The sequence below is a fragment of the Acyrthosiphon pisum genome, chromosome A1 (assembly GCF_005508785.2).
Source record: "Acyrthosiphon pisum isolate AL4f chromosome A1, pea_aphid_22Mar2018_4r6ur, whole genome shotgun sequence".
Classification (NCBI taxonomy): Eukaryota; Metazoa; Arthropoda; class Insecta; order Hemiptera; family Aphididae; genus Acyrthosiphon; species Acyrthosiphon pisum.
Genome location: NC_042494.1, coordinates 10,475,389 through 10,495,890, shown reverse-complemented (window position 1 = coordinate 10,495,890; position 20,502 = coordinate 10,475,389). Strand labels below are relative to the sequence as shown.

The 20,502-nt window shown below is 30.7% G+C and overlaps 3 protein-coding genes across 9 annotated transcripts in view; 1 reads left to right on the top strand and 2 right to left on the bottom strand.

Moving 5' to 3' along the window:
* The window catches only part of LOC115033050 (E3 ubiquitin-protein ligase ZNF598-like), a gene marked incomplete at its 3' end in the record, with an annotated part of 3,814 nt that extends 839 nt beyond the window's left edge, over positions 1-2,975 (bottom strand). The window contains 2 exon segments of the mRNA XM_029486615.1: positions 2,141-2,346; positions 2,452-2,975. Coding sequence (XP_029342475.1) covers positions 2,141-2,341 — 201 coding nt within the window.
* Positions 2,976-3,125: 150 nt separating this feature from the next.
* Positions 3,126-13,689, top strand: LOC100167375 (regulatory-associated protein of mTOR). 2 transcript variants are annotated; one of them, XM_008184577.3, is made up of 25 exons: positions 3,126-3,510; positions 3,600-3,702; positions 3,818-4,059; positions 4,139-4,285; positions 5,149-5,318; positions 6,513-6,572; positions 6,649-6,749; positions 6,826-6,974; positions 7,095-7,283; positions 7,361-7,555; positions 7,638-7,712; positions 7,874-8,131; positions 8,624-8,767; positions 8,843-8,948; positions 9,027-9,227; positions 9,292-9,425; positions 9,500-9,570; positions 9,658-9,766; positions 9,837-10,042; positions 10,139-10,315; positions 10,421-10,683; positions 10,766-10,918; positions 12,820-12,973; positions 13,034-13,147; positions 13,217-13,689. In XM_008184577.3, exons 1-25 carry the CDS (start codon positions 3,358-3,360, stop codon positions 13,407-13,409), a joined length of 3,867 nt encoding a protein of 1,288 aa, XP_008182799.1. In that variant the 5' UTR covers positions 3,126-3,357; the 3' UTR covers positions 13,410-13,689. The 2 variants fall into 2 exon arrangements, with proteins under 2 accessions (XP_008182799.1, XP_001949168.2); XM_001949133.4 differs by having other exon boundaries at positions 13,214-13,689.
* LOC100169445 (mitochondrial chaperone BCS1) lies at positions 13,483-19,943 on the bottom strand. Of its 6 annotated transcripts, XM_029486614.1 has the most exons (9): positions 19,773-19,939; positions 19,477-19,576; positions 18,196-18,408; positions 17,381-17,710; positions 14,780-14,919; positions 14,456-14,650; positions 14,152-14,388; positions 13,968-14,070; positions 13,483-13,913 (listed from the first exon to the last, which is right to left on the bottom strand). In XM_029486614.1, exons 4-9 carry the CDS (start codon positions 17,695-17,697, stop codon positions 13,631-13,633), a joined length of 1,275 nt encoding a protein of 424 aa, XP_029342474.1. In that variant the 5' UTR covers positions 17,698-17,710; positions 18,196-18,408; positions 19,477-19,576; positions 19,773-19,939; the 3' UTR covers positions 13,483-13,630. The 6 variants fall into 6 exon arrangements, with proteins under 6 accessions (XP_029342474.1, XP_008182801.1, XP_016659649.1 ...); XM_008184579.3 differs by lacking the exon at positions 18,196-18,408 and having other exon boundaries at positions 19,793-19,943; XM_016804160.2 differs by lacking the exon at positions 18,196-18,408 and having other exon boundaries at positions 19,477-19,677.
* Positions 19,944-20,502: the final 559 nt, after the last annotated feature.

Sequence of the window (20,502 nt, the reverse complement as noted above, 5' to 3'; positions counted from 1 at the left end):
TTATGCAGTCAAATATGCATATGTAAAAAATCATGAAAAAGCTTTAAAATAATAAGAATTAATCCATACATTTAAAAAAATTCAAATTCCTCCACAAAATTTTGCAAACGGCCCGCAACTGTTTGTTTTTCTTTCGGCATTGTTAAAACAAAATATGAATGTGTACAGTAGTAACCTACCTATACCTCACATGAAAACACTAAAACAGGAAATTGAATGGATAAATGCATACGACTCATACGATTAAACTCATCGGCGAGTGTAAGAAAACTATACTGTAGAGTGTAGCAATGTACAAAATTATAAATGCTGGTTGGTGAGAAGCTGCCACTTTATACGGTGGAGGATGGTAGTGGTACACTGTTTCCGCGATATTTCGTAAAACGCATAAAATCTAAATAAGTATGTAGGTACTAGGACATTAGGTAGTCACACACTCACTGAATAAAAATAAATCAAAACACTATAATTTTGTTAACAGGAAAGTAAATAAGAAACAAGAGACATTTCAAATATTTGTCTAAAAAATATTTTTATGAAATAATATGCACTAACGACTGTAAAAAATTGACTATATGCCAAATATGCCTTTACACCCAAAACATGCAAAAACATGCACTATCAAACTTCATATTATTATTACTATTGTTATGAAACGGATTTGTATCTCAGCTAGCATGTTTTCCTGTGTAGCAAAAAAAACATGCAGATGCATGAACTTACGAGCCCTGCTGATTAGAATAGATTGTATTTTGTACAATGTACTTTTTTTTTTGGTTTAATTAAGGGTATTTAGGTTCGTTTTGGACCTTTTGTCCCCATATATTTCTGGCCCATTTTAATCTCTGGCCCCTGTATATGTCTACTATATTGGTATCATTGAATAGAGCAATTAAGTTCTCTATTTGACGGTAGTTTGTTACCGTCTTCCTCATTTCTCTTTGGTCCCATATTCTTCCAAGATTTTCCTTTCGAAAACCAATAACTTGTTTTCATCCAACTTGGTAGACACACACGTTCCACAGGCATAGAGTAGGTACTATCAGTCTAACGAGTCTTACTTTTATTCTTCTCGATAACTTTTTTGACTTAAATAGTTGGACTAGTGAAAAAAAACATTTGTTTCTAGCTGTGATTTTTCTATGTATCTCCTCATGATTATCTATTGGTGAGTATAATATCTACCCCTAAGTACTATGTACTTGCATTAAATTATATATAGTATACATACATATAGAAAAATTGCTCTAGGAACTCACCAACATATTTTTTTAGAATGGATTTCAGATTACTATTTTAAGCTAGATGCAAACAAATACATTTTTGTTAATTTTTAAAATAATAGATTAAAGTTTTCTGAACATGTATAAGAGTAGGACTATGATATAGGTAGTCAGTATAGATAATATAAGTAGTTGTAGTACACACTAAATGTTGGTATCGCAGTCAACAGAGATGAAAGAAATAATAAGCAAATTGGTTGTCAAAATTTAAGTTAATTTTATTTGAAAACCTGGTATTGGTTTTTACAGGTGAATTTTAAATATAAAAATAGAAATATACTGAAAAAGTGAAAAACCATTATAATAGGGCAAACAATGAAACGTAAGTTATAGATTGTTTATTGATGCTGTAATAGTGTTAACTAAAATAACCATAAAAGTTGAAATTTGTATGGAGAGGTCAAAATAAACTTATTTAAAATTGAATAATTCAAAAATTGCTTTTTTGACTCACAGTAATAGTTAGATACCGAAAATAAATGATCAAACATTGTTAATCTTAACTTATGTAAATATCCAAATTATTTCTCTAAAATATTCCAATGTTAAAAGTACTGCTATTTTATTTTATTTATCTAGTAAGTTACTTAATACCGTTAGGTAGATAGAGCCGAGACTTGATATGCTTAGTTGTCTTTGATATATATTTTCCCACCAATGTCAGAAATGTCACTAGATATCTACTAACTATTTTAAGTGTTAAAAAAATGTATACATATTACTACAACTGATAAGGCTTTTCTAACTCTAAACTCATAACGGTAAGAAGTACGTATTATAATAATTGTTAGAATAGTTGAATGATACCATAGATATCAGTATATTAGAAATTAAAGATAAAATATTGTATTGAAAACCTTGGTCAGTATTCGTCTGCATATCGGACACTCCTTTTGATCGCAGAGCACTCTCATAGTAGTTGAACACTCATAGCATACAGGATGATCACACGTACCAATTGAATAAATTGATTGAATCTTAAAACATATAATGCAACTAGAACCCGATGGTTTGGACGACGCTGGACGCGATTTGTATGACGATGGTCTTCGGTCCATTTTTACTAATCAAAAGCAATAATCGAATATAATATTATTATTACGAACGAGATGACCTCAACCTTAAAATGTGTGGTCTGGGTACATTACGATGAGTACTGTCAACTTACTGTGTTTGGCACTGATTAAAGAAAAAAAAAATTATATTTCAACGAAATATATGTTGCGCATGTACCTACTACATACGAATACAAAAACGTGTACCTAATAATTATGTATACATGTTTATGTGCATGGAGTGAAAGTAAACAGTCGAGAATAATGTTATCGTTTGATGTCAAATTTTCGACAATTTCGAAGTGAGTAGAATGAAGATTTAAAAAAAAATTGATAATTAAAAAAAACCAAATTGATATTTTGAAAATTAGAAAAAAATATACATATTATGCAAAAAAAAAATAAAAATAATAATAATAATCACACGATCACATGTGGCGGTGGAGGACGGTGCCCCGTCGGACGGTTGTGAACTTGTGATTCGCTCAACGACCGTTGTTACCACTAAAACCACAAAAATGGTAACGCGATAAAAAGAAAAAAAAAACATTAACAACAACAACAATCACCGATATAATATATAAGCATCTATTCTGTTTATATATCTGTGACAACGACGGTGACGGTATCGCTGGTATCACTAAATTTCACCACGATCCGCAACCGTGCTCTTCACCAATTCACCATAGATAATAACGACCGGACCTAACGGGTTGATGGCTGGGAGGGGATGTTCCGCAGATAACGTGACGACAATCGTGTCTGATAACAAACACGAGGTCGGGCGTAGTGCAAGACGCATTACGACTACCCGCGAGTCTGTTGTTCGTTGCGTGGTTTCGACAGTTTTCGAATTCCTCGCGTTGACCAACGCCCACGATACGATAAAAATTCACAACATAACTGACAACGGAACGCCACTGCGCATCAATCACCTGTCGTACTACTACCCTGTGTCGTCGAGGACGTGAGCACGCGTGTTTGCCGCCGCTGAATGTCATTTGTGGACGTCTGCATGAATGGAAGAAACGTCGTCCAAACTATCGTCCGGCAGCGCCGACGCCGCCGAGTCCGCCGACTGGCAGTTGCCGTTGTGCTTCACGAAGAAGCGTCATACGGAGGAGATCAAGCCTGTGGACGCCGTGGTAAACTCATGGCGTCTCAAAGAACGGGTGAGTTGTGTAATCCGTCGCAGAAGAACATCGTTTTGAATTTTTGTCAATTTTGTGTTTTTTTTTTTGTTTTTATTTCGTGGATTCAGATGAAGACTGTGAGTGTTGCTCTTGTCATGTGCCTGAACGTAGGTGTAGACCCACCGGACGTTTTAAAAGTGCAGCCTTGCGCCCGTCTAGAATGTTGGATAGGTAAAGATTTCATTACAATCATAATAACAACAATAACAACAGTGATGATGAAATGTTATCAATTAATATAATGTTTTGGTGTTTTGGTCTTGTGAACGTGTTTGTACTGAATTAGATCCATTGATGATGGTCCCTCAGAAAGCACTGGAAATAATTGGAGTCAATTTGCAAAAACAGTACGAAAGGTGGCAGCCAAGAGCGCGGTACAAACAATCATTAGACCCGACTATAGAGGAAGTAAAAAAATTGTGCGTTTCCTTGAGACGAAATGCAAAAGAAGAAAGAGTACTGTTCCACTATAATGGACATGGAGTTCCAAAACCTACAGTAAATGGTGAAATTTGGGTGTTTAACAGGGTTAGTTGATTTTAATTTTCAATTATTATTATTTATGAACTCTTTTTTCAATGTTTATTATTTATAACAATTTTGCTAGACATATACCCAATACATTCCATTGTCCATATACGATCTTCAATCTTGGATGGGATCACCATCAATTTATGTCTATGATTGTTCAAATGCAGGAATGATTATAAAATTATTTAGCCAATTTGCTGAACAGCATGAAAAAGAAGATTTGGTATATATTATTTTATTTTGTTTATAATTTTTTTTAAACTGATCATTAGTTTTGAATTAAACTTTGAAATTAAGATAATATGATAAATATTTATATACTATATAGTTATATAATATTGATTTGTATAGGGAAAAAATAAATTGGCAATTAAATTTGTATGACGTATTGAATTATTGATAGTGTGACAGAGAAAACTGACTAGATAGATAGGTACTTAACTTATGCATTTTCTTTTTTTAATTAGTTATGTATTTATAATCGCTATAACAAATTTAGACTAGTATAAAATTACAAATTTTATATGGCACCCTTTAGATTGTATGTAACATTATATATTATATTATATTTATTAATGAGATGAATGCCTATTTATGCTGATTCCATTAATTCTTAATAATTACAACTCTAATTATAGGTCCAAAGGTTTCATTTAATTATTGAAATGCATCAACAATAAATTGATTAAATTCCATAAAATGATACAAAAAGTATCTTAATGTTTATTATTTATTGATATATTAGGTAATTAAGGTAATATATCTACTTGGTATGTTTAAAATGTTCCATAATATAATTTAAATATTTATGTGTTGTAATGTACCTATATATACATGTACATAATATAGTACCTTAGAACTATTGTATGATAATGTTATTTTATATTCAACTTTGCTTAAAAAATAACTATTTATTTCTAACTTTAAAATAAAAAATAAATAATCTTTTTTTTCAACTTTAAGTTATGTAATATCATACAACCATATTTCATAAACATGTTTTTTCATTCACAATATATATTATAATGATAATGAATACTCAATACACATCTGTGTCTATTTAATATTTGTTACTTTAATTTTCAGCATAATGCTACCCAAAGCCCATTGTTTGTTGGTGCTGAAGGTTCTTCTTTCAAAAATTGCATTCAACTAGGTGCATGTCAAATAGATCAAACACTTCCAATGCATCCAGACTTGCCTGCAGATTTATTTACTTCCTGCTTGACTACACCAATTAAAATGGCTGCTCGGTGGTAAGTTGTATCTATAAAGTATTAATTAATATTTAATGTTATGTTCATCATTGATTTTAAAATAAAACATAACTATTCATAAGCCTTTAGTTAATGAAAATCAATATATTTTTATAATTTATAATCAATTGTGATTAATGTAATTATGTACATATATTTAACAAAGGCATATCATCTTTTTTATCATTTTACATTCAAATTATAATTATATCAACGCGTGACCTGTAATTTTAAATTGTGGTTTAAATATTGTGACTTAATATTACTGTTCTATGTCTCAATATTCATAAGGAAATGATTGTGTTAGTATTATAAATGAAAGGAACAATTTTATACATTGTAATTTTGTTATAGAAATTTGAAATATAGGTAGATACAGACATTTATTTTTATACCCACCTACTAAAATAATATGTCATTAGTAAATATTTTGAATGTTTTCTATATTCACTTGTAAATGAATCGTTTGTTTATCCCCTAAATTAGGGTTGATATTTTTTAATTTTGTGATAAAAAAAACTTGTACTATGAAGTAGTGATTAGTAAACTTTAAAGAATACAAATACTACTGTAAGTACTGCTAAAAAATAGTTTGTTGTGGATTATGATATGAAATATATGGACATACACATAATTATATTTTTATCTAAGTTCAATTGAAGTATTAATTCTTTTAATGTCTTTAATTTTATAGAGGTCAAATTTTAAACATTCTGTCTCAGTATCTCGCATAATTTGCCTGTATTGCATATCTTAGATAAGACAATTTACAGAAAACATATTATTTACTAATTATATTTCCGGTTTCATATGAAAATATATTTGAAGCAATAACATATTTTAATGATTAATTGTAGAGACAAGATACTATTTCAATCAACAAATAAAATTACTATTTGTTTTATGTTTTTTTAATATAATCTATCTTTGATAATGTTGCATTCAAAATGTTATAGTCATAGACATATTAACTAGTTAATATGTCTATGGTTATAGTATAGTTAGATGCCTATCTATATTCTTTAAAAATATATTCATCTAAATAGATTTTTGTATATAAAATGGACATTTGTTAATCATTATAGTTTGTAGAAATATTACATAATATTTACAGAAAACTGGCACTAGTAAAAATTGAATATGTGTAAAAAATTAAATACAGTTTGTAAGATTTAATAGTAAATATTTTCCCAGGTTTGTAATGCAAAATATGTCAAAACATGGTTCAAAATTATTTCTAGAACTTGTTGATAAGTGAGTATTGTATTCAAAATTATTGTTATTAAATATTGTATAGATATTAATTAACCTAATATTTTGTTTCCATTAGAATTCCTGGTACATTAAATGATCGACGAACAATGTTAGGAGAATTAAACTGGGTATTTACTGCTATTACTGATACAATAGCTTGGAACATATTACCTAGAGGTATGATTGGAATACAATTATTAAGTCAATTTCTAATATGAAAAATACAGACTTATTATTATTTTTATTATTAAAGATACTTTTCAAACGTTATTTCGGCAAGACTTGTTAGTTGCGAGTCTACTAAGAAACTTTTTACTTGCTGAACGCATTATGAGAACATATGACTGTGAACCAGTATCTTCACCTAAATTACCGGCAATGCACAATCATCCCATGTGGCAGGTTTGTAGAAGATATAAAAAAAAACAGATTTATTAATGATTGATTTGTTACTTGAGTACTTGACATGTTTGTTTTAATTTATTTGTACAAATTGTTTATTTATAAATATTTTGTTTACAGTCATGGGATCATATTTTAGATTTATGTTTATCTCAATTACAACGTTTTCAAGATAACAGTGATGGTGTCTTTGTACGCACAACATTTTTTGAAGAACAATTGACTGCATTTGAAATTTGGCTTGATCATACAGCTTGTTTACCAACGCAACAACGTAGTGCACCTGAACAGCTTCCCATTGTACTCCAAGTAATAACAAAAAATCACTAATTATCTGATGGTCTATAGGTAAAATTGTTAATATTTTACTATGTGATGTTGTACAGGTTCTATTAAGTCAAGCACATAGACTTCGAGCATTAGACTTGTTGGGTAGATTTTTAGATTTAGGACCGTGGGCTGTAAATTTAACTTTATCTGTAGGAATATTTCCTTATATATTAAAACTACTGCAGAGTTTTGCCGTCGAACTTCGCCCAATGTTAGCTTTTATTTGGGCTAAAATAATGGCTGTTGATCATGTAAGTGTTCAAAACAAATTATCTTAAACTGATAAAAAAAAAAAAAAAATATGATTTAATTCAAAATTGCATCTATTTTCAGACTTGTCAAACTGACATTGTGAGGGAAAATGGTTTTAAATACTTTTTTCAACTGGTTGAAGATATACGCTTGCCTGTGAGTATAAAATTGTGGAAACACAAATTTATTAGGTTTATATTTTTTCTTAGCAGTTTTTTCTAACCAAATATTATTGAAGAGCTGTTATTTCATTGTCTACATATATTTATACTTTGGTGTGTTTATTAATAATTGTCACCAATATCTATGGTTTTTAGGAAGAACAAAGGATGTTGGGAACTGTCGTGCTCTCTCGACTAATGCAAAACTACAAGAATGGCCAACAACTTGGGTTAAAGAACAATTTAGTGTGCATATGTCTTGAACAATTAGCCAATGCTAGCGCTCCGTATAAACAGTGGTTAACCTTGTGTCTTGCACAGCTATGGTCTGATTATGATAAAGCTCGTTGGGTTGGTGTACGGGATATAGCTCATGAAAAACTTTACATTTTACTAGAAGATAAAATACCAGAAGTAAGTTAAAATAATTTTCTTTTTTGTGTCCATAATTATGTATTGTTGGATAATATGCTTTTTGTATATTAACTATGTATAGATTTAAAATATACCATATTATATTTTAATAAAAAATTTAAATCAATTTTTAAATAACAGATGAAAAAACAATTTAATATTTATATTAAGAGTACTTCCTGTTGTACCCACATAGGCCACATGTGTGTTAACTGTCTTACTAACACATAATATAACAAAATATTATACGTTCAGTAGTTCTAATTTTGTGTTTATATTAGAGTTAATTAAACTATTTTTATACATAAGGTAACAATATTATATGTGTTCTCTTGTTGGTTTTGTTTTAGCATTTTTTTAATTTTAAGCAAACTATGATTATGTAAAATAGTTATATTTAAAAATGTACTGGAATAATCCATGTATGTACGTTCCTTTCAATGTTTAATATCGACAAATATCTCAAGGTAATAATTAAATTGTTATTTTTAGGTTCGGGCTGCAGCAGTGTTTGCTCTTGGTACTTATGTGAGCTGTGATAAGGACCGTACTAACTATGCTATAAAAGTTGATCTAAATATTGCTTTGACTTTATTAAATACTGTCGCTAAAGATATGAGCCCTATGGTCAGGGAGGTAATAGTTAAAACAATTGAATTTTGTTAATTAGGTGTTTATTAATGACATTATAATATTATGTGTTACGTTTAGGAAGTTATAATTGCTCTCCAATGGACTGTCATCACATTTGAAAGATATTTTTTAGAAATAGCAATGCAGGAACAAATTGAAAAGTCATATGGATCTATTTATAAAAGTATGCTCAGTAAAGAATTGGACATTTATTGGTAGATATCTAAACAAAAATCAATTATTATTATAAATCCTGTTACAGGTCCAAATGGAAACTCAAAAACAGCTAGTCTGTCGAGAATGGGATCCAAAGAGAAGCTCTCAATGCAGCCTAATTGTTTTATAGTCACAGTAGTATCACCTCAAATATCGCCTGGACCTAGCATTTCAGATGAAATGCAAGAAGAAACAAAATCTGAAAATTTAAGGCGAACAAATTCTTCCTCGTCAATAGTTACCTTGGGTATGTGTATTTTTAATTTTTACATTAACCGGACACCACTTTAAACTTTTTTTTTGCCATTTAGATGCTTATCAAACAACATCAGCCTATAACAATAATCACTCTACATTATGGAAAGGTTTGACAGCTTTGGAACACGATATATTCCCAGATGTTTCAGCCACTGCACAAAAATTAACTAAATACATTAGACAGAAGGTAAGTACTCAATGTGTGCATGCAATATTTTCATTTAATGATAATTGTTAACAATGGATATTTATTTTGATTAGCTTAAAAACAAGCCTGATAGTCGTGCATCACATTCATTACCTGCATCTCCATCTTCTAGAAGTTATCTCAGGTATTGAATTGATCAATTTCAAAATTTGTGTTATTAATTATTTATTTGCATACAGTATTACAAAATTGTCTTTATGATGTATTTTAGTCAAGGAGATTCTCCTCCATTGTCTGTACATGAAATTCGTACTCGACAAAGACCACCTATTACACCATCAAGATCAAATTCTAGGACAAAAAAAATCGTGCCCAACACCGTATGTAACACTATTATGTACACAAATTGTTTTAGAAGAATAACTTTTAATACACCCATCGTGCGATTAGATTGTAGAAGAAACTACTGTGCTTTCATCATCATCTTCACCACCAAACATAGAAAGTGATAGTGAAAAGGACACAACAAATATAACTAAAAGCTTATTGAGATCTCAATTTTTCGAATGGGTATCTAAAAATTTTGCTCATCCATTGAGTGGTATGAACGATGGTGGTGACTTTGAGAGTGCAATATACTATGAACGTGACTGGAGGTGACCGAAATCAGATTAATTATTGTTTTGATATCTATTGATATAATTAATAAATAATAGTATTAAATATTTTAATGGCTACAATTTATTTAATAGGTATACACGAAACATGATGCTTCGTAAAGAAGCACAAGAAGAACAAAATAAAGTAAATAATTTAAATTGTAAGATAGAACATCAAATATTCTCATCAAAATGTAAACAATCCCCAAACTCACTGGTCTTTTTTCCATATGACCCACATGTCATTGTAGCTACAAAAGATTATTTAACGTAAGCACTAAATAACTAAAATTGTCAATTGCTATAGAAAAAGATCTAGTAACAAATACTATTTTCTGTTATAACTGGTTTTAAAACATATTGTTTAAATTATAGAGTATGGGATTATCATAGTAGCTATAAGTTGTGCCAATGGAAACCAGATGTCAGAAGTCACAATCTTGATTTGTCATATAGATTAACTCCGCATTTATCTGCTGTAGAACTGATTAACAGCCACGATGTTCCTTTAGTGCTGGCTGGTTACAATGATGGAAATATTCAAGTATGGTCTCAATGCATCGATGGTCCACCCAAATTGGTTTCCGGTTGGCATGCATTACCTATTTGCAAGAGTCCAAGTTTTGAGAGTTCTTCGAGTTAGCAAATTTAATCTTTACAAATATTGATATACCATCAAGTTTTATACATTGTGTTAATTGTTTACTTTAAAATTTTTAGTGGCTTTGCAATGGGATCAAAGGTCGTGCCATTTAATTTGTGCAGGTGACTCAAGAGTTATTAAAATCTGGGATATTGAGACTGAAACTAAACTGACTGCTTTATCCACGGGTGTTAATGCTTCTGTGACGACTATGTCCATGCAATCTAAAGGTAATTAAGAATTTAACTATCATCTACCAAATAATGATCAATCAACATTTAAACACAGTTTATATTATATAAATTTACAATCACTTTATTTAATCCAAATCCATATGATTATCAGGAATAGAGTGATGTATGGTCATAACTCAAAAGTATATTTATACATTTTATAGCAGACTCTTAAGATTTAAAAATTTACATTCAGAATCTTTGTTTTGATTTGATAGACTGGAAAAGTAAGAAGAAAAAACCAATTTACAAATTTTTTTTTATTTGCTTCCTTGGCGGCCATCTTAATAATGATAATATATTTGCAACAATAATATACAATGTATTTTGTGTTATACTTAACAAATTTATAATATTGCAGCATCCCCAAAAGCTAAGCTTGTGCTGGGGGAGCCAGCAAACTTATCAATTTTATGAATACATAAAAGAAGTCAAATTTATACAAAAAGAATAAATAAATAAATTTTTTTCAATTTTCATTATACAATAATATTAATAGAAAGATCTAATTCTAATTTACAATAATCAACATTTGTATAAAAATGAACTTAAATTTAAAACTTCGATAGATGAAGGCGTTTCACATACAATTTAAATAACTCGAAACTTTTGAAGTGATCAATATTAATATTTAAAGAACAGCATAAACTTAATCCTATGTGTAAAGTATTATTTTTACCAAATACTTTATTAACGTGTGGCAAATTTATATTAATATTTTTTTTGTATCTGGTGCTGTGCTCATGATTAATTGTTGGAATTAAATTCTTATGTTTATACAATTGAACCAAAATCTATAAATTATAATTATATTTAAAGTCCTTCACCTCTAGTTTATTATAAATTAAAATAGTACTAGTTCGTATTGGTAGAAATAATAAATATTTAATAATACAGTTTATGGTAGTAATAAGACTGGAAAAATGATTATTAAAAGTACCTCACCATATTGATATACAATAAGATTATACAGATTTTACTAATGTTAAAAAAAAAACTCTTTAATATGAAATATTAAAAATATATCTAGCTTCTTTAAATATGTAAAAAAACTTACTTAATATATTATTAATGTAATTTATATGTTTATCCCATTTTAACTTAAAATCGAGGATAACGCCTAGGTATTTTATTTCTCTAACATGTTTAAACTTAATGCATCTCGGACCACAATCTTATTTACAATTTAATGAATGAAATATTAAATTTTTATTATAATTATTATTTTCTAATTATTATTGTTTGTGTCTTTTGCTTCAAAACAGATAAATTTTGATTTTATTAGATTTAACTTTAATTTGTTCTTACAAAAACAGACATAAACTATATTTAAAATGTTTGTTGCCTCATAGAATAAAGCAACTATAGTTTGTTCAGTTCGAAGTATAGCTGTATCATCAGCAAAACTTATTAATTTAATATCAGTATTAATTTCTAATTCAAGGAGATCATTTATAAATTAAATGAATAATAAAGGTCCTAATACTGTTCACTGTGGCACGCCACTAGATATATAGCAATCATCACTATAATGATTATCTATCTTGACTTTCTGAGTCCTTTCACTTAAAAAGGATTTAATAAGATTATTTGGGATTCCACATCGGCTTCTAATTACGATAGCAATGTGTATGATTGTGTATAATATTATTTAGAAGTATGGTTGGATAAAACCATGTGTATAAATCTATATCCGTGGATAAAACTCATGTGTAACTAACTAGTTATTACCCTTTTTTGTCTAACAAATCAAATTATTTAATAAATAGTACAGTAAAAGTTATTCAATAGTGCTAAATAAATATTGAAATATCGTAGATAACACTATTTTGATGCAACTAATATAGGTTGCAATATTGTATTTCTGTAATTCTGTATACTAATGGTATTTTCTATAGAAAATAATATATTTGCTGCTGGTTGTAAAGATGGGTCAATTAAAGTATTTGATAAAAGACTTCCACCAGACGAAGCAAAAATAGCTTCTTTCATAGGGCATCATAGTAAAATACTCACTTTAAGACTACAAGATGCTACAGTAGTATCTGCTAGGTAAGTAAATTTTTCTCACTTTGTCAATAATATGTATTAAACGATTAATTAATATTATAGTGCTTATGGAGATATAAAAACATTTGAGTTTGGTCATAATGCTCCACAGCATGAATTTCATGTCAACAACATGCAATCTGCAGCCATACACTCAATGTGCAATATAATAGCATGGTAAGTGTAAAGCGTGTTTAAAAACAACTAATATATATTTTTTAAATAATTTAATTTTATGTTTAGCAGTAGTATAAATCAAATGTTGTTATTCTACAACACAGAGGGTCAGTTGTTAAACTCTCTGAAATTAACAGACTGGTTCATGAGTACACGTTATTCACCATTAATGACCACCAAGTTTCACCCACAAAAAGTGCTGCTTTCTACCGGGGCAATGGACGGAACTATAGCATTATACTCAATTGATCCCAAAAGATGATGAACGTATAAACTTTTTTGTTTTTTTTTTTCATGTTAATTAATTTTTGTTATTCTTTTTCTAACACTTTAAATATTCATGACACTTTCTTTTATTGTGCTCAAAAATTTCTATTGGACTGAACATTGGTTTTTTATGTACTTGGTATTTTTCTGTACATAAAAAATTAACTTATTATTATTATTATTATTTTTAAATTAATACTATGAATATTATTGTTGTTACTCTGTTAATTGAATGTCTTGTACATTCTGCCATAAATCGTTTATATGTTCAAACACATAATTTAGTTCTTTATGACGGTGTACCAAAAAAAATTCTTGTAAATGAGCAGGGATGACTGGTTTGTTATATTTTTTTATATCTTCCACAAATCTCTTCTTGTCGTCTTCTGTACCTTCTGGACGAAACCTAATGAACATTTGTGATAATTGATGATCTGAACATGTCCCAATGTATTGTTTAAAATCCACTCGGCCAGATCGAATCAGAGCAGAATCCAACCTAAAATACCATTTGAAAATTATTTATGTTGAGCAATGTATTATTATTATTCACCTATCGACGTAGTTAGTTGTCATAAATAGTATTCGGCCTTCGGATGATACGACACCATCGAGAGCATTTAGCAAACCGCTCAACGTCACTTTAGTACTGCCCTCTGTCACAAATTAATAATGGTGATTACAAATTTGCATACAGACACTAAAAACACTGTTTTACAAGTATGTGTATAATATACCTATGACGGTTTTTCCGTCTCTATTGGCGAACATCGCATCTATGTCTTCCAGGAGCACGAACGACTTGGACGGCACTTCTCCCATCAATTGAACGAGTTGATCGTCGGACATTTTAGAGTCGTTCAGGCTTAACACGCACAAGTTATACTTGATATCGCCAGCCAGCGCCATGATCAAAGATGTTTTGCCACAACCCGGCGGCCCGTAGAGCAGGTAACCCCTACGGTACGGTATTCCTAAAACGCCGAAACAAAATGTAATTTGTACCATATAGTAGTTGAACTAGTTAACAGATTTACATACCCCTATCTAGGTACCAAGACTTGTCGTCCACAAAGTTGTGTATGTCCTTAAGTATGTTTTCAATCACGCCCTCGTCGAGTATAACGGACGACAATGACCGTGGCGCACGGGGCTCGCCGAAGTTATGCCACGTGTCGTACGAGGGCACCATCAGAGTGGTGCCTGACTCCATGATGGACATGGCGTATAACCTGGCTGGAGGAATGACAATGGGACATATTTTACAAAATACTCCTTATACATAGTACTCACGCACAAGAGTATTTAAGTTACATAATGCAGATACTATTATTGATAACTACCTCAGGTGTAGCGGTTACTCACCCTCTTCCAGAATTTCATTCATCACTTGTCTGTTTCGACCCCAAGTAGATAAGTTAAGCGTCTCGAACGGTCTAGAACCGTACTCGCTGGACAGTATCGTGCTGCGATCACGTTTTACGCGTATCGTATGACCTTTGTACCTGCAGAGTTATAATTTAGTTAATCGTTGCAGAACATTTAACTATTAAATCATCGGTTGAATGAATAGCTATTGGTTATACAGTAGCTAGACAAATTGAACTTAATCGTGAACGGAAGAAGTATAAATGTGTAATCTAAGTTTGTGGTGTGGTTTCGATTATGATTATAATTATCCGAACGAGGCTTCAAAAGGTATAGAGTCACATGCTCAAACAGTTAAATTTGCGATCATCCCTTCATTCGCTTTGCGAAACCATCTCGGGAAACTCACAGAGTAATTACCAATTTTTTTTCAGACTAGTTAGCAACGTACCTATATAACAGAAAATATTAAGTTGAAAAGTGATTGAAGTCAAAAATTGTACAAAGCTTGAACCCGATAGGTTTTAGACAGTTTTAGAGGATATTACTAAAATTATAAAAATAATAGATGTTGCGCCCCACACGGCCTTGGCGACCCAGCAATTGGTTCATAATATACAAAATTGTAATAATCTCACAATCATACAACATGAAATATTGAACTTTACATAAAAGTATGCACACAAATATAAAGGTTGTTAAATTATGTACGGAATTGTATAGTTTATTGCGTTGTAGGTTAGGCTTTCCTAACTTGTTTTAGATTCTGAGTGGAACGATGAATGTATTGATTTTACGATGTGTATTTTAATTTTTATTTTTGCGTCTGTGTACACGATTAGTAGTCGAAATAATGTTTGAATTTTCAACTTCAGTATTTTGATTGATGGGAAAGTGAATCTAGTTGGTATTTTTGAGAGGTCAAAAATTTAAAATTCCCAATAGTTTTCAAAAGAAGCGCCCGGTAAAATAAAATAAAAATTAAGGAAAAAAACGGAATATTTTGACCTGTTTTGAGCTGTTTACGGATATACTCAGTTTCCATGAATGGAAAACTTTATTTGTTAGGTAAAAAAGCTTGAAAATGTAATACAAAGCTCCTACTATATTGTTACAATGACGTTTGAAAAATATTAAAAATCCTTGGTCACAGTTTTTTTTTATAAGCATTTAAAGTTCATATTTTCGCAATATTGGATATTCACTCGATTTCTCATGTAGCGATTTTCTTATTTTGTTGTAATTCAAAAACAAATAACTGTAGATGCATGAAAATTTCTCTGAATGTTTATTTTATCAATTCTTATACTTGACAAAATTTCCAAAATATTTTGACTTGTTTTGAGTTGTTTACGGACAATATTTCATATTTCAATTTTTTTTTTCTATGAATATCAATTCATTATCTGTAGGGCCAAGAAGTGTAAAAATGTAATACAAGGCTTCTGATTTATTGTTACAATAGCAGTAGAAAAATATTAAAAATACATTGGCACAATCTTTTTTTATAAGCATTTAAAGATCGAGTTTTGACAAAATTTATCAAATTTAAAATTGAATAATTATTTTGTAGTTAAAAATTTATAAAATGTTCAACTTTTATATCTAAGGATTGAAAATTTAAAACAAGATTTCACGTAAGTAGTTAATTCTGTTACCAAAAAATCTAAAAACACATAAGCACAGTTTATTTTTGTTATTTTTTTGTAATAGTATAATATTATTCATGTGTAGGTACTTGAAACTTCTAAATTATACTATTATATATCCATGATAGTACCTATCACGGTTTATTGTTGACGCATCACACCTTATAAGTACCTACCTAATGGATATTGTGATAAGATTAATTTGGAATTTATTATAGGTAATTTTTTTTTCAATACCATAGATACGTATATAATGTCTTAGGTATACATAGACTGACATACCGTGTCCGCTCAGAATTGTTTTTCTTATACAATGATATTATATCATTTAATTCAAATTTAATACCATCCATAATACAGTGACCCACTAGTAACCTACTGTATAGTACCTATAGCAAAGCTACATCTACTTGCCCATTTTTTTTTTGTCTTTTATGTCACTGGTAGAGATTTTTTAAGTTATACGCCATGCAAAACATTGGTGAATATTTGGAGAAAATTAGATAACATAAAATTCGATGTGCTAAGCCGTTTTCTATTTTCTGTGATTCTGGAAAAACCCGTATGTAGCAACTAGCTTATATAAAAACAACCTAGCAATAAATTGTTTGATACTATAAATGATTTTATAATATTATTAAATTAATAACACTATTGATCTCTGGAAAGTATACTTTCGAGCGTCGAGCCAATGGGACATGGTTTAATATAGGTACCGGTCATGTATCAAGTTAGGACTGGCATATTAGTATTCTGATTTAAGAAAATATCAGATTACCAACGAATTACTAGGGAGTTATTTTTTGATACTTCACTTAAGGTCTTATGATCATAGTACAAGGTGCCTGTGCCAACCTGATTTACATATCAGCTAGTATACCACTGTGAAATAATAAAATTATAATAATACAGAGGCGTTATGTCATTTCGGTTTCAGAACCGGATTTACTTGAACATGTGTTCGCCGGCGTTCGGCTCGTAGTCGAACTTCGAAGTTGCATGGGCAGACTCGGTGTTTCGACAAACGGTAGTCACGCTGAAGTGCAGTAGTTGTTGGTTGTGCTTGGAAATCCACTGCAGTAGCCAATTGTAAGACTTGTCTGTGTTGGAAACTTCAAGTTCGGTGACGTAGTTACGCCAAACATACTGTTTAATCAGTCCTATCGCCTCGTCGATGACCATCGACGCCAGGCTCAGGCCGACTAGTCCCACAACCTTGGTTACGGTCTTATTGGAAACAGTGGCCACCGTAAAGTGCTTCAACATCTGCGCACTTTTACTGCGAATTTAACACAAAGCATTAGTTATTAAGCATACTTGGTCAAACTTGATAAAAATATAATAGGTAGTTACCGGCTACCGCCTATACTAAATACCTATCGTATTGTGTGCAATTATGTAAATATGTAATTATAATATGTAAACTATTATATTAGTACAAGACCCTATACAATGGATTTAAATGTTAAATCATCGAAAGCCCGATTTTTTAAAAATAAAAATATATACCTACCACCTACGTAGATACCTATATAGCATTATAGCAGTGATTTTCAACCGAAGTTCCGCGACACATTAGTGTGCCTCAAACATTCCTCTAGGTGTGCCGCGAGCTTTTAAAAGTTTTTCTTATAATAATTATACTTCATACAAAATATATAATATAATATAATAAAATATTAATATATACAATATAACAAAGTGCAATTTTGTTTATCTAATTAGGTGTAAAAAAATAATGGATTATAACAATTATGTCTGCACCATTGGCTGCTGCAGTGGATTTCCAAGCACAATCAACAACTACTGAATTTCAGCGTGACAACCGTTTGTCCAAACACCGAGTCCGCTCATGCGACTTCGAAGTTCGACCACGAGCCGAACGCCGGCGAACACATGTTCAAGTAAATCTGGTTCTGAGGCCGAAATGCCATAACAACTCGTATCTGTATTTATTATCATTATTAAAATAACGACCTAAAAAAAAAAGGTCTTTGATAAAGAAAACGTTATTCATGACTGATACAAAATATTGTGAAAAGCACAGCGTGCTGTGTTTAAAAAAAGGTTGAAAACCACAATGCTACAATTCATATTATTCCACATCCAAGCAATATTGTATTGCATAAAATATGTTAAAAATGAACTAATAGAAAATAGGTAAGTAGGTATTATTTATTCTTTATAACTAACAATCAATATTTTTAGCAAAAAATAAAACTAATTTTCCACAAATTCACAGGCTCAAAGCCCTAATCATATTATGTGAACTTTTCTATCTACTTTATAAAGGTATACCGGGAACCCTTTTTTTGCTAATTTTTTTTTTTGAAAATTTTGTAGTTAAGTACGCTGAAAACGATGGTGAAGTCAGAATTTGGCGCTCAGACTTAGTTTTGAAGTTATGACCAAATGAAGTTCATTGTTTCGCGATTTTTACGCATTCAACACGGATGGACTTAGGTTTTCAAAAATATATTTTTTAAAGTACGTTTATTGCCAGCGTGGCCACTCGCTATCTAGGTACGCTCGCTTGGACATTCAAATCGAAAATACCTATCCCCCTATTAGCTGTGTAAACCACCTCGGGTGAACTTAGGATTTCCAAAATATTGTTTTTAAAGTACGTTTATTGCCAGCGTGGTTATGTCATATTATGGGCAGTGATTACACGTTTTGCGGCACTCGTCGCTTCGCTCCGCTAATATAAAATATCCCTCGACTTGCTATGCAACACCGCCTCAAGTAGGTCACAGGGTACGTTTTGCGCACTCATCGAAAAAAATTATCAATATTCGAAATAGTTGTACTAAACTAGTGTGATGCGCGAATGCGTAAAAATCGTGAAATAGTGAACTTCATTTGGTCATAACTTCAAAAAACTAAGTCCATGCGCCAAATTCTGATTTTACCATCGTTTTCAGCGTACTTGACTACAAGAGTTTAAAAAAAAAAAATGCAAAATAAAGAGTGTCCGGTAAAGTGAAAATATACCCCCATATGTTTGATAAATATATTATGATAAAATTAGAGGTTAATACTTACGACATCGCTGCTTGCGGCAAGATTCGTGTCTTGTGATGCAAAACTGTCGTCCAATAGGTACTCCAAATCAACAAAATCAAATTATCATCATTGGACGTGGCTAGAAAGTAAACCTCAAATAGTGAATAGTCCTAAGATCGCCGTGTACAGATTCAGTCATTCAGAATAACAATAAAACAAAAAATATTTTCGGTCTGAGTCCTGAGACATAGAGTACATAATATGGTAACTATATGGTTTGAGAGATGAGTAATTGCGTCGGTATGCCGGATGACGGCTTCACCACACATAATTACCTATTATACATAGTAATTACTATTGTTTGTTGTCCCTATCCAATGGTCGTCCTTCGAAGTTTCGTATAATATTACGTATATTTTAAAGCTTAAAGCACTGTAATATTATTATATCTGTAAATCTATTAATTACGACAAAAGTACAAAAAACTGTGGATTATTTAAAAACAAAAAACAAAATGTTATCAATACAGACCGGTCCGATGTGGTTCGGCAGTGATAACGCCTATGAACATATAATTTATATCTACCATTCGTACTTGTTGTGCATAGACGACGTGGTTCGTGGTTACCATGGATTATACGAGCCACGATAACCATTAACCATAATGTAGTTTGTGTGGCCCGTCCCCCGTAGTCAGGCACATCTTTTTGATAGTTTTTAACTGCGGTAACAACTATATGATTACTTATAACTTTATAAAAAAACACTGAATAATAACAGTTTCTAACTTTCAAGATTTTTTACTTAAAAACAAAAATATTATTATAAATAAACCGAAAAATACTAATAAATGGGGAGGCTACGAAGTGTGTGGACCAGAAAACCCAACTATTCTCATTTCTCATACCTACGCTGGGGAAAAAAAACATTTTCAGCATTCAAATCTAACAGTGTTATATTTGGTAATTAATATTTTGCTGTATATATTATTTTATTATAATTTAAAAACTCATTTATATATAAATATTTAGTTCAACCAATGAATCACAGTACCTATACAATATA